The sequence below is a fragment of the Hypanus sabinus genome, chromosome 1 (assembly GCF_030144855.1).
Source record: "Hypanus sabinus isolate sHypSab1 chromosome 1, sHypSab1.hap1, whole genome shotgun sequence".
In the NCBI taxonomy this organism is placed as follows: domain Eukaryota; kingdom Metazoa; phylum Chordata; class Chondrichthyes; order Myliobatiformes; family Dasyatidae; genus Hypanus; species Hypanus sabinus.
This window is the reverse complement of record NC_082706.1, coordinates 132378377-132392780: the sequence shown is the minus strand read 5'-3', so window position 1 is coordinate 132392780 and position 14404 is coordinate 132378377. Positions and strand designations below refer to the sequence as shown.

The window sequence follows — 14404 nt, the reverse complement described above, 5'->3', positions numbered from 1 at the left end:
TATAAGATGATAAGGGACATTCAAAGGGTAGACAACAAGCACCTTTATCCCAGGGTAGCAACAACACTAATATGAGAGGGCATAATTTTAAGATGAGTGGGAGAACATATGGAAGATGTCAGAGGTAGGTTTCCTTGTCCTTCTCCAACCTAAATACAGGTAAGTATTAATTTAAGACCTTACTCATCTCCATGGCTCCACACATAGACAACCATTCTGATCCTCAAGGGAACTCTCCTAAATTAACCTTTTGCTCGTAGTATACTTATAGAATATTTTAGGTTTTTCCTTTACCTTATTATGTCAGAGATATCTCATGGGCCCATTTGGTGCTTCTAATTTCCTTCTGAAGTATACTACATTCCTTATATTCAAGGAACTTAATCCCAGATGCCCATATCTAACATACATTCAGTGGCCACTTTATTAGGATGTTCAAAAGCTATAAATGTCCTGAACATCTGTCATTGCAAAGATCTCTTACTAATTGAATATTCGTCTCCAATTTGTTCTAGACAAATCTGAAGTGGCTATATCAATATTCAACAAAATTTGCTGGTAGGTCCAATTTATAGGGTGAAACATTTCTAATAAAAATCTAATAGAAGTACAACAGAAATTCATTAAGGGAGTGACAAGATGTTACCTGACTTGTGGAGTTTGTCCAGCATTTTGTGGGTGTTGTAGAAATAAACACATAATTTTTGGATTGGGAACCTGGTTTTAGGATCCCAGCTGCTCTCAACCTACATCAATCACTGGATCAGGGTATCCAGCAAACCTAGATCCTAAGTTTAGTGGCAATTGGTTAGTGAAGGGAATGCAGAGCTTCAGGAACATAAATAGACTGTACTAATAGGTAAATTGATGGTATATGAAAAATGCAAGATCAACCACTGTAGTAGAGAAATAGATGGAGTGACTTTTAAGTAGTCAGACTGAAAGGCGGTTGTCTTCTTTAGAACACAAACCACCTCATGCTAACATTCAGATACAGAAAGCAATTGGTAAGGCAAATGGTAAATTGGCATTTATTGCAACAGAATTTGAGAGCAAAGCAAGGATGTCTTGCTCTAATTAATGTCTGGTTTTCGAATATTATGCATATATCTGTTCTGCCTGCATTTACAATAAAGGGATTGCAGCTAAGGTTCACCAGACCAACAGCTAGGATGGCAGGTTATTGCACAAGGACAGGCTAAGCAGCTGGCCCATACTCTCCTGTACTTAGAGGAATGAGTTGACCTCATTGAAGTATTCATTTAATGGAGTTAACAGGTTTGATGAAGGATCGTCAAGAACCAGAGGTCAGTCGGACAAAAAAGTTGGATGTTCAGGTTCGAGACAATGAGGAATTTCTTCATCCTGTCTCTACCGAGGACCAAAAGGGATATAGTGGCTCAGTTCTGCACTAGTTGAATTATATATATATAATTTTTTATTTTATTTTTTTAAAGATATTATCCATCAGTTTAATTTTTGGATTATAGAAAAGCATGTTGAACAGTAGAGTATTCCAGAGAAGATAAATATGATATTACTCATCAACCATCTCAACTTTGCTACTCCTCTATCCAATTCTAACTTCACTCCTTCCGAACGTACTTCTCTCCACTCTCTCAGCACTAATCCTAACCTCACCATCAAATCTGCAGATAAGAGGGGTGCTGTAGTAGTTTGGCAGATTGACCCTTACCCTCTCAGCTCTCAGACACCATCTCTTACACTTGAACAGGATCCCACTAAGGAGCACCTTAGGTCTGAGGCTCTCCCATCCACTGCCACCAACCTCACTATCCCACACCTCCTGTTTTTACCTTCTTCCCAAGATCCATAAACCTGCCTATCCAGGTAGGCTTAGGTGTTTCTGCTTGTTCCTGCCCCACCGAACTCTTATCTACATACCCAGACTTTGTTTTATCCCTTCCCCTGGTTCAGTCCCTTCCTATCTACATACATATTTCACAAGCTCTTGATCTTTTCAATGACTTCAAATTCCCAGGCCATGGTTGTTTCATTTTCACTATGAATGTCCAGTGCCAACACACCTCCATCCCCCACCAGGAAGGCATCAAAGCCCTTTTCCTCTTTCTGGACATGAAACTTAACCATTTCCCCTCCACCAGCACTCTCCTCCAAATGACGGAACTGGTTCTCACTCTCAAAAATTTCTCCTTTGGCTCTTCCCACTTCCTTCAAACCAAGCTATAGCCATAGGCACTTGCATGGGCCCCAGCTATGCCTGACTTTTTGTCGGCTATGTGGAACAGTCCAAGCCTGCACAGGTATCATGCCCCAACTTTTCCTATGCTACAGTGATAACTACATTGGTGCTGCTTCCTGCACTCATGCTGAGCTTGTCAATTTCATCAACTTTGCCTCCAACTTCCAAACCGCCCTCAAATTTACCTGGCCTTCCCGGCCATCTCCCCATAACCTCTGATGCCATTATCCAATCAAGAACCTATCAATCTCTGCCTTAAATACACCCAACAACCTTGCCTCCCCAGCTGCATGTGGCAACAAATTCCACAAATTCACCACCCTTTGGGTAAAGAAATTTCTCCACATCTCTGCTTTGAAAGGGCGCCCCTCTATCTTGAGGCTGTGCCCTCTTGTCCTAGACTCCCCCACCATGGGAAATATCTTTTTCACATCTACTCTATCTAGGCTTTTCAACATTCAAAAGGTTACAATGAGATACTCCCTGTCCTTCTAAATTCCAACAAGTACAGACCCAGAGCCATCAAACATTCCTTGTATGATAACCCTTTCATTCCTGGAATCATCCTTGTGAACCTCCTCCGGACCCTCTCTAAGCCAACACATCTTTTCTAGGAACAGGAGCCCAAAACTGTTCACAATACTCAAGGTGAGGTCTCACCAGTGCCTTATAAAGCCTCAGCATTACAACCTTTTTCTTGTATTCTAGACTGCTTGAAATGAATACAAACATGGCATTTCCCTTCTCTGCCACATCTGCTCTCAGGATGATTTTCATTCCAGAACTAATGAGATGTCCTTCTTCATTCACCACGATCGAAATGCTTAACTACGTCCAGTTTTACACTAAGCATAACACCCTTATGAGCTCTCATAGGCTCTTCTGATACCTTAGGGCATGTCTTGCCAACGGATGCACAAAATAAATGGAGATAAAGCACAGATGCTCACAGACACAGTTCAAAGCTATGGCGGTTTGATGCTGAGATGCTGAGTGTAGTTCCTGAAAGGAGCTTGGCGGTGCCACTCTCGCTGCTCGGGGTGCGCGCGGCTCACTGCAAAACAAACGCTGAACGCTATTTTCACCTTTTCTCATAAAAGTGAAAATCCTCTTCGGATTTCTTTTGGTTAGCGAAAACAGGTACTAATGTAGGTCTTTCGTAAAAGTGAAGTGGCGTAAAGCAAACTTTCCGAAAACGGGGGATACCTGTATTGAGTATTGTCAATTCAGCCCTCTGGGTTAAAAATGATCTCCACGGGCAATTCAAGCAAGACAATGGCTTAAAATTTAAGGAGTCGTTCCACAGTTGTCTTTTCCATTCAGCTTCCAGTCCAGAACCTCAGAAGCACCTTGGAGTTTGGGTAAGTGTCACCTGCTTCTTTATTTTCCTTTTCTACTTCAGGATCTGAGACAAATGTAATAAAGGTGGCAAAGTCTCTGCTTTGATTAACACTGAGCTCCAAGGCTCAGTACCTACAACGTGAATGTCTGATGACATTTGGCTCTTGAGAATGCTAGCATTATGTATGAGGCTAAACTTACCCAATGAGCTGCTGGTCAACACGGTGATGTGCATAGCTGCTGGACAAGAGTATAACCCTACTGAATTCACTTTCTTTAATCCAGGAAAGGAGCTGCTGTCGGAATGTGCGTTGTTTTCCCTATAAAAAGTAAAAGGAACACCAAATTTTAAGAGAACGGGTTAGCTGACTCATGAGATCTACACTGGAATTTATTCTCTAAACTAGCCTTCCCGATCAATTTCCATACACTTCTCCAATGAAAGGCAGTCAGAAAATAACGAGAAAACAGCAAGTTGCTTGTGCAAGATTCCAATTTGCCCCGCATTTCTGCACTGTGGAGCCCCGAACAATAGTGAATTTTATCTGTTCAAATTTTTCCAAAACCTATGATCCCATGATCCAGAAATGGTCAAACTGCAGAGCAGTGGAATGCAAGATTTCTCCCAGCATTCTGAATTCTGCTCATGTTAAAAGACAAACCTGCTGTGTAAATAAAACGTGACTGGAAAATATGACTACAGAATTAACGACGTTCTTACTCATTGGACAAACTGCCGATAAGAGTGTTCATCATGCAGCTCTCCTTGCACCACAACATTTCAAGGACATACGGAAAGGCTGGAGTAGACTATGCAGCTGCACAAGCCTGATCCATCATTCAGCAATTTCTGGTCAGCTCTGTGCCTGATCCATTTCTCCAACAGATTCCACATGCTGTGACTGCCTTAAGAGTCCAATTCCTATAATCTCAGCTTTCAATGTACTCAACATATGAGCATTCATATCCCTGAGGTACAGAATGCCTAGATTTACAACCCCTCATGAAGAAATTAGTTTTTCTCTCAGTCCTAAATGGCTAGGCCCCTGTCCTGAAATTATATGGCCTGGCTTTAGACTCTGTGTTCCTTCTCAGAAACCTAGCTCAACAAAACTAACTAAATTCAAATGAAAAGAGGCTGGCTTTAACTTAATCTCATGGGCCAAGTCCATCATCTCTGGAATCAAAGTAGTGAATCTACACTACACTATCTACAAGTCAAACATATATTTCTTTAGGTCCAGTGATTTCATTCAGCACAGTAAATGAATTCCATCAAACTCTTTTACAAAATAAATATATCTTTTTCAGGCCAGAATGGTGCAACTAGTAGAGTGCTCCAAGGATCAATCTTGGACCTCAATTATTTGTTCTTTACATTAGTGACCTGAAGGAGGGAGCAGAACACAAGGTTTTCATTTTTGCCAATGACACCAAAAAAGTTGGAACAGTTGGATTCTGCAAGTGGCCATAGGTAAAATTGAGGAGCAGGAGAGCACTTGGCAATAGGAGTTTAATGTGGGAAAGCTTGACGTCATCCGATCTGATGAAATAATCAAAAGGAAGACCATTATATACTGTGCTGTGCAAAAGTCTTAGGCACACATACGTATACAGCTAGGGTGTCTAAGACTTCTGCACAGTACTCTATTTGTCAATATGGTAGGCCACACGAGAGGAGTGGGACAGATGGCAGAGAAGGAGTGCCGGGGCAAGGAGTAGCCAGGTACAGACATACCAAACCCTGAGACATCAGGCAAGGCAATTTGATTCCAAACAATTGATTTATTAATCACTATAGAATGTCTCTCTGTGCTTCCAGTCCCTCCCCCTCTTCCCAACTATGATTCACCTCTCCCTGTCCCCTTTCCACTCTTAGTCCACAAACAAGACCTATATCAGAATCAGGTTTATCACCACTCAGATATGTCACGGAATTTATTTTTTTTTGCGGCAGCAGTACATTGCAAAACATAAAATTACTACTGTAACTGTGCAAAATTCTTACAACACCCTAGCTATTGTGCCTTTGACTTTTGCACAATACCGTACATGGAGAGGGACTGGAAATGAGTGAAGGACAGAGAGATCTATGTGTTTTGTGCATGAATCACAAAAAAATTAGCAGATAGGTGCAGCAAATTCTCAGGAAGACAAATAGCAGTTTAGTCTTTATTGTGAAAAGGTTAAGAGTTTAGAAATAGCAAAGCATTGTAACAATTGTAGATGGTGTTGGTGAGACCACTCTTATAAAAACTGTATTGGTCCCCCTATTTAAAAAGGATCTACTACTGTTGGAAGCAGTCCAAAAAAATTGCTAAGGTCATTCATAGAATAATAGGGATGTCCTATCAAGAGCAGTCAAAAAAACTGGATCTGTATTTTTGGATATGATCAATACAAGGTCCTACAAAGGGAAAACAAGGCAAATGTTGAGATGTTTCCAGTAACAAGAATATCTCAAACAGGGGATATAACTTCAATATAAGAGGAAATCATTTAAAACAGAGAGATGTAGGAAATCACTTGTTGCAGAGGGATATGTATCCCTCATATATATTTTCCAAATCAAAGCTAATTTTTGTTCAATTAAGTCATCCCATAGCCCCATGCCATATTTGGTGGAAAGCACTTAATTTTAAATACTTAATTCATGAAAGACAGAAACAATTTTCAATTTGTAGCTGTAGTACCCGAACAATTGGTGACCGAATCTGGAGGACTGCCAACTTCTGCTCTCCTGATGCATAAACTGTAATTATAGAGAAAAATCAACACATTAAACACAAGAAGGTAACAAGCTCCCAGTGAGATTTTGCAGTTATAACAGCCAGTTTCATTATATACCCTCAAAAGAAATGAACTTGCATTTGTGTCCAGAAAATAAATATCATGGACTGGTCTCTACAAATAAGAATAAGATACTACATTTTGGCTGGATGCAATTATAGCTAGAAAACAATTGTAGTTCTAATGAACATCTTTGAAAGTCATACAAAAGAAAATGTTAATGAATACCACACAAAGACAGTGTTGGAGAAAAGCACTCTCGCACGTCTTAGGAACAGGAGTTACTCAGCTAACCACTTCATCAGCTCGTTAGAGCATGTCTAATAGTATACATGAGCCATTATCTAACAAACATCTTAAGCTCAGCCCTGAAATTCCTAAATTAACCAGCCTCAATTAAACTTAGCATGAACAGCATGGGCTGAATGGCCTGCTTCTGTACTGTTCTATTAGCAGACAGAAAAAATAAAATCCTATGTGAAGCAGCCTGCTGTCTTTACCCATGAATCACATGTTCACAGTTTATGATTATGTCCACTTGCTCTGGATTTCCCTTACCAGAGGAACGAGTTTTTCCCTAATCTATTACCTACTTTAATCATCCAAAATTGAATTAGATTACATCTCACCTGCTTAAACTTCCCTGATCTTGACAACCTATTTTCAGTTTAGTCATAAGACTAGGAGATATAGGAGCTGAAGTAGGCCATTTGGCCCATCATGTCTGCTCCACCATTGGATCATGGCCGACTTATTTTCCCTCTCCACCCCGTTCTCCTGCTTTCTCCCTGTAACATCTGGCACCCTTGATGAATCAATCAACCTTCATTTTAAATACACTCCATGTCTTGGCCTCCACAGCCATCTGTGGCAATGAATTCCACAGACTCAGCACCCTCTGGCTAAAGGAATTCCTCCTCATCTCTGATCTATATTCTATTCCGAGGTTTGTCCTCCGGTCTTAGACCCTCCTACTACTGAAAAATCCTCTCCACATCCACTCCATTTATGCTTTTCAACATTCATCAGGAATTCATTACCAAATGAAGTTGATACCTAGTTATTCTTCTTTATGAGTAGATAACATTCAAGAATCAAGTATCATCAGTATCATTCATGTTGAGTTTATTGCAAAACTTACTTGCAGTAACGTCACAGGTTTCCATTCCAAATATCCTCCAAGAAAGTGTGCCCAGAATAAAAACTCTAGATGCGGGCTTTATGGAGATTTCTACAACTTCCACAGACTTTTTAAGTGACTTCTATACAAGTCTATAAATCTCTGCTTCTCTTTGGTTCCATATTTCTTGTCATTGAGAAATATTCTTCTCCTCACATTCAACCAATAAGAACCAATGAAGCAAAAGATGACCTTACACTACCTGACACTGAACTTTTAGTCATTCAGCACAGTAACAGGTCCTTCAGCCAAAATGGACCTCAATCCCAGTTCACTATTTACAGATCATTCATCAACACCAGCAACCTCTTCTTGTTTTCATCAACACTACTTACTGTCCCAACAGCATAAAAAGCATCCTTATCAAAATATTCCATCATACTTTTTCGTCCATTAAATTCTTCTGGTCTAATCATTGTTGGTTTAGATGCATGCAATGCTGTATACCATTTTAGTCCATTTTATACCAGTATAAACACAAATGATTAATTTAGTTTAGTGACCTTGGTTGAGGAATGATAGATAGAAAAGAGACCATGAGCCTTTGATACAGGATAACACTGGACCATTTATACCTATCCAAAAGAGAAGCTAGGACTCATTTTAACACCTCATCCAAACTCCAACAATCTTGCACTTCGTGTTTTTTAAAATGCCCATGTCAGAATTTTGCTCAAGCTGCAGACAAGGGGATGAATTTACAATCTTTTGAGAGTGGCACGAACACCCAAGGACCTTAATAATTGCCTTACATAGTTAAGGAGACTGGGATAGTTGGGATCAGCAAATATGACCCTGTCAACACCAAATCCACATTGCCACCTTATTCCCTAGAATCATTCCACTGCAGGTTTAATGAAGCACAGCCCAAACTCAAGATCAGAGGCAATGAAAGTCTATGGTGCAGTCCAGACTGGTAATGCAGCAACTGGTGGTCTGCATAGTCATCAACAAGTCAACTTCTAATAGAAGTCAACTTTGTACACAAGTCAGAAAATACAACATATTTTAAATATCTCAATTGAATTGTCATGAACGCACATACAACTGCTAAGAATAATGACAGAAGGGGAGATTTCTGTTGTCCATAGGAATTAATTTAAGTTAGCTTTTGAATTAACATTATGCACACCTGCTCATATGTAGGGGTATCACAAAGCCAGGTGTTTGTAAATAGGATGGCCACTGCTTTGCCCTCTAGAGGCGCAGTTCATTTTGTATGAACAACAACTCCTTGTTGTAAGCTGTTTTTTTATATCATTTCCTTCATGGGTAATTTGGATTTGATATGAAGCGTATCGTGGAAAGACATCTATCTCCATCCTCTCTTTACTTGCCCTTGAAACAGCAACATCTGTGAGTCTTTTTTTGTTAATATTGGCAAATATTTAGTAGATATATCTTGAAGGAAGTATTACGTTTACTGTTATTAATATATAGTTATGCATGAGTTTACTTTTATTTACACGGCATAGTTATGGAGTACTGGGTATTGCCTTGGTTGAAACTGACTGAAATAATCAACAGTATTAGAATATACAGCCGTGCGACAATGCTGTACTTAACTTTCTGCAATTTCCCAAGGAAGATCTCGTTAAAAATCTTGAAGAAAGCTTCCCTCTCAGGAGCTTCTGTCTCAGGTGATTTTGGAGAAGGCATTTAACTCACTACATAGCTTTGTACATACAAGGGTAGAAGCCACAGTGAATAATTTGCCCAAATGTTGGTTTCCCCTTTGAAGGGCATCCAGGACATCACCAATTACAGGACAACATCACCTGACTGTGCAGGTGATGCCTCCCTCCCAGATGTGCTGAATAACTTCTACGCCTGCTGAGGCAGAAAATGACGTGGTGACGAGGAAGTCCACCCCTCCTACAAATGACCAGGTGCTGTGTCTCACCGTGGCCGATGTGAGAAGAACCCTGTGCAGGGTCAACCCACGGAAAACTGCTGGACCAGACAATATTCCTGGTAGAGAGTTCAGAGGATGTACATCTTCAACATCTCCCTGAGCAGCACCACCGTTCCAGTGTGCTTCAAGGCTGCCACCATCGTCCCCATGCCGAAGAAGTCTTCAGTGTTCTGCCTAAATGACTACCGTCCTGTTGCACTCACATCCATCATCATGAAGTGTTTCGAGACGCTCGTCATGAGGCATATCAAGACCCTGCTGCCCCCCTCACTGGACCCCCTGCAGTTTGCGTACCGTCCCAACCGCTCAACAGACGCGCCATTGCCACCACCCTCCACCTGGCCCTAACCCACCTGGACAAAAAAGACACGTACATTCGAATGCTGTTCATAGACTTCAGTTCAGCACTCAACACAATCATCCCTCAGAAACTGACTGGAAAGCTGAGCCGACTGGGCCTGAACACCTCCCTCTGCAACTGGATCCTAGACTTCCTGACTGGGAGACCTCAGTCAGTCCAGATCAGGAGCAGCATCTCCAACACCATCACACTGAGCACAGGGGCCCCCAGGGCTGTGTGCTCAGTCCACTGCTGTTCACCCTGCTGACCCACGACAGTGCTGCAACACACAGCTCAAACCATATCATTAAGTTCGCTGATGACACGACCGTGGTGGGTCTCATCAACAAGAACGACGAGTCAGTTTACAGAGAGGAGGTGCAGCGGCTAATGGACTGGTGCAGAGCCAACAATCTGTCTCTGAATATGAACAAAAGAGATGGTTGTTGACTTCAAGAGGGCACGGAGCAACCACTCCTCACTGAACATCAACGGCTCGTCGGTAAAGATCGTTAAGCGCACCAAATTTCTTGGTGTTCAACCACCTGGTCCCTCAACACCAGCTCCATAGCAAAGAAAGCCCAGCAGCGTCTCTACTTTCTGCGAAGGCTGAGGAAAGTCCATCTCCCACCCCACCCCATCCTCATCACATTCTACAGGAGTTGTATTGAGAGCATCCTGAGCAGCTGCATCACTGCCTGGTTCGGAAATTGCACCATCTCAGATCGCAAGACCCTGCAGCGGATAGTGAGGTCAGCTGAGATCATCTGGGTCTCTACTCTTGCCATCACGGACATTTACACTACATGCTGCATCCGCAAAGCAAACAACATTATGAAGGACCCCACCCACCCCTCATATAATCTCCTCCCTCCTGCCGTCTGGGAAAAGGCGCCGAAGCATTCGGGCTCTCACAACCAGACTATGTAACAGTTTCTTCCCCCAAGCTATCAGACTCCTCAATACCCAGAGTCTGGACTGACACCGTACTGCCCTATTGTCCTGTTTATTATTTATTGTAATGCCTGCACTGTTTTGTGCAGTCTGGGTAGGTTTGTAGTCTAGTGTAGTTGTTGTGTGTATTTTTTTTTCTCTGTATTGTTTTTTACGTAGGTCAATCTAGTTTTTGTACTGTGTCATGTAACACCATGAAAAACGTTGTCTCATTTTTACTATGTACTGTACCAGCAGTTATGGTCGAAATGACAATAAAAGTGACTTGACTTGATAATTTAGAAACATCACCAGGTCATCTGGGACTTCCTGTTTCCAAAGAAACATTACTCAAAATTTACATTCATAAATTTCCTGAAGATACTCTTCCTTGTTCTTTTTAAATGCAGAAAGTGATGCCACTTACCCTCAGAGCTGGTGCACATTTCTGAGGAATTTTCCATTGTTGTTGCATATGGATTGTTTCCCACCACTGGAACAAGGCAATCAGTATGAATATAACCAACCCGTGGTAGGTTGAGTGTAGATATTATCAGATCTACTGCTAACTGGCCAACATTGCCGACAGAAACAACTGGCTGTAACATAAAAAAGTTAATTACAGATGGTTAAAATTTTTTTAAAACATACTGCTTTAGAAATAAATTCTAACTATCCAACCCTCCTCCTCACTATAAAGCACACAATATTATAGTCAGCATGCAACATCAGAACATAAGACATAGTAGTTGAATTAGGCCATTTGGCCCATCAAGCCTGCTCTGCCATTCAATCATGGCTGATCCCTTTTCCCCCTCCTCAGCCCCACTCCCCAGCCTTCTCCCCATAACCTTTCATGCCACATCCAATCAAGAAACTATCAAGCTCTACCTTAAATAGACCCAATGACCTGGCCTTCACGGCTGTCTGTTGTAATAAGTTCCACAAATTCACCACCCTCTGGCTAAAGAAATTTCTCCGCATCTGTTATAAATGGACACCACTCTATCCTGAGGCTCTTCCCTCTTGTCCTAGACTCCCCTACTATGGTATTCATCCTTTCCACATCTACTCTGTCTAGGTCTTTCAACATTCAAAAGGTTTCAATGAGATACCCCCTCATCCTTCTGAATTCCAGTGAGTGCAGACCCAGAGCCATCAAACGTTCCTTGTGAAACACTCTGGTTTCCTTGGCTGCATAAGTCTAGGGGAGACAACCTCCGGCCCTGCCAAATGTGTGAGACTGAGGTACGAGCCCACCCAAAGCCCCCTGTTCGTGTGGATGTTGTGTAATTTGTTACTCTGTTACAAATGAGTGCCACAAAATAACAGAGAGTACATTGCATACAATTAATCCAACCATCCTAATTTGACACACAATTCTCCTCTCTCTTATCTTCAACAGTAACCCAAACATAAGCAGAAAACAAGCAGCTCCCACAGAACAGCACAAAATGAAATACAGAACAGCATATCAGCAAAAAATATGAACCAAGGCATTACACTCGCATGATAACCTTTTCAATCCCGGAATCATCCTTGTGAGCCTCCTCTGAACCCTCTCCAATGCCAGCACATCTTTTCTCAGATGAGCAACACCAAATTGTTCACAATTCTCAAGGTGAGGCCTCATATAGCCTCAGCATCACGTCCCTACTCTTGTATTCTAGACTTGTTGAAATGAATGCTAACATTGCATTTGCTTTCCTCACCACCGACTCTACCTGCAAGTTAACCTTTAAGGTGTTTTGCACAAGGACTTCAAATCTTTGGATTTTCTTCCCATTTAGAAAATAGTCCGCACATTTATTTCTACTACCAAAGAGCATGACCATGCATTTTCCAACACTGTATTTCATTTGCTACTTTCTGCCCATTCTCCTAATCTGTCTAAGTCCTTCTACAGCCTACCTGTTTCCTCAACACTACCTGCCCCTCCACCAATCTTCGTATTATCTGCAAACCTGGCAACAAAGACACCTATTCCATCGTCTAAATTATCAATATATCAATATAAGAAGCGGTCCCAACACCAACCCTGCCAAAACACCATCAGTTACTTACTGGCAGCCAACTGAAAAGGATCTTTTTATTCACACTCGTTGCCTCCTACCAACCAGCCAATGCTCTAACCATGCCAGAAACCTTGCTGCCTTTGTTCTATCTTGTCCTGTGTCACCAAGTACTCCATAACCTCATAGTTAACAATTGACTCCAACATCTTCCCAGCAACTGAGGTCAGGCGAACTGGTCTATAATTTCCTTTTTGCTGCCTTCCTTCTTTCTTAAAGAGTGGAGTGAGATTTGCAATTTTTCAGTCCTCTGGCACCATGGCAGAGTCCAATGATTTTTTTAAAAAGATCATTACCAAAGCTACCCCTTTCACAACCCTAGGATGCAGTTCATCTGGTCCAGATGACTTGGGTACCCTTAGGCATTTCAGCTTTTTGAGCATCTTTTTCCTTATAACTGCACTCACTTCTCTTCCCTCACACACTTCAACATCTGGAACACTGCTCAAACCAAGTGCTTCTGGCAAAGTGTGTACTTAAATGCACACAGTAACAAACAGCCTTACATTTACTAACCTGTTTTGCAAATATCTGAACGCTAAAGTTTATCGTGTGTATCTTTCCTCACTTTTATCAACAGTCATAGACTGAGTACTGGGGACACACTCTGTAGGAACATTGCAATGGTGAATCTGGAGACATGGGATATTACTGATGCTGGAATATGGAGCAACAAACGATCTGCTGGAGGAACTTAATGGGTTGAGCAGTGTCTATGAAGGGAAAGGAATTGCTGATACTTCAATTCAACACCCTGCATTAGGTTGACAGTCTATCTGTGACATTTAGATACTTAAATGGTAAGAGAGGAAAGAGTAGACATTGAAACACTGGAAAATAATTCTGTACTAGTAGTGATGGGAAAAGTAAGAACTTTTTATTATTAAAAAACACAAAACCCCTGATGAAGAGTTACGGCCTGAAACGTTGTCACTACCTCCTCCCATAGATGCTGTCTAGCCTGCTGAGTTCTGCTAGCATTTTGTGTTTTTTATTTATTTCCAGCATCTGCAGATTCACTCGTGTTAACTTTTTATTATTCTTCAGATTGGAACGTACTAGTAACATGCCAGAAATTCTCTCAGGTGTCATAGGGCAGAAGTGACTGAAGTGTCATTACTAAGTTGAAGGTGCTGGGGAAGCTGAAATGTACGAAGGAGCATAAATCGCCTTGGCTAGATGGACTACATCTCAGAGTTCCAAAAATGGTACCTGAAGAGTTCATGGAAGCATTTACAGTATAGTAATATTTCAAGAAACACTGGAGTCAGGAAGGATCCCAGAGCACTGAAAAATTGCAAAAGTAACAACTGTTTAAGAGAGTGAGGCAAAAAGATAAAATATATTCCATATAATATAGCCAGTTAGCCTGACTTCAATGATTAGTAAGATTTCAAAGTCTGTTATTGAAGATGAAACTTCAAAGTACTTGGAAGTACATGACGAACTCAGGTGGATTTTGTTAAGGGGAAACCTTGTCTGACAAATCTGTTAGAACTCTTTGAGGTAACAGTTTCAACAAAAGAGTAAGTGAATGTTGTTTACTTAGATTTTTAGAAGACCTTTGACAAGGTGCTGCACATAAGGCTGCTAAACAAGGTAAGAGGCA

At 41.3% G+C, this 14404-nt stretch overlaps 1 protein-coding gene across 3 annotated transcripts in view; it reads right to left on the bottom strand.

Annotated features, from left to right (window-relative positions):
- Positions 1 to 14404, bottom strand: part of psmg2 (proteasome (prosome, macropain) assembly chaperone 2) — a 31353-nt gene that overhangs the window by 14346 nt on the left and 2603 nt on the right. For all 3 annotated transcript variants that reach the window (XM_059976637.1, XM_059976650.1, XM_059976640.1), the window contains exons 2-4: positions 11151 to 11322; positions 6259 to 6317; positions 3767 to 3885 (exon numbers count right to left, since the gene is read on the bottom strand). In XM_059976637.1, the coding sequence (XP_059832620.1) occupies positions 3767 to 3885; positions 6259 to 6317; positions 11151 to 11322 (350 nt within the window). The remainder of the gene's footprint in view (positions 1 to 3766; positions 3886 to 6258; positions 6318 to 11150; positions 11323 to 14404) is intronic.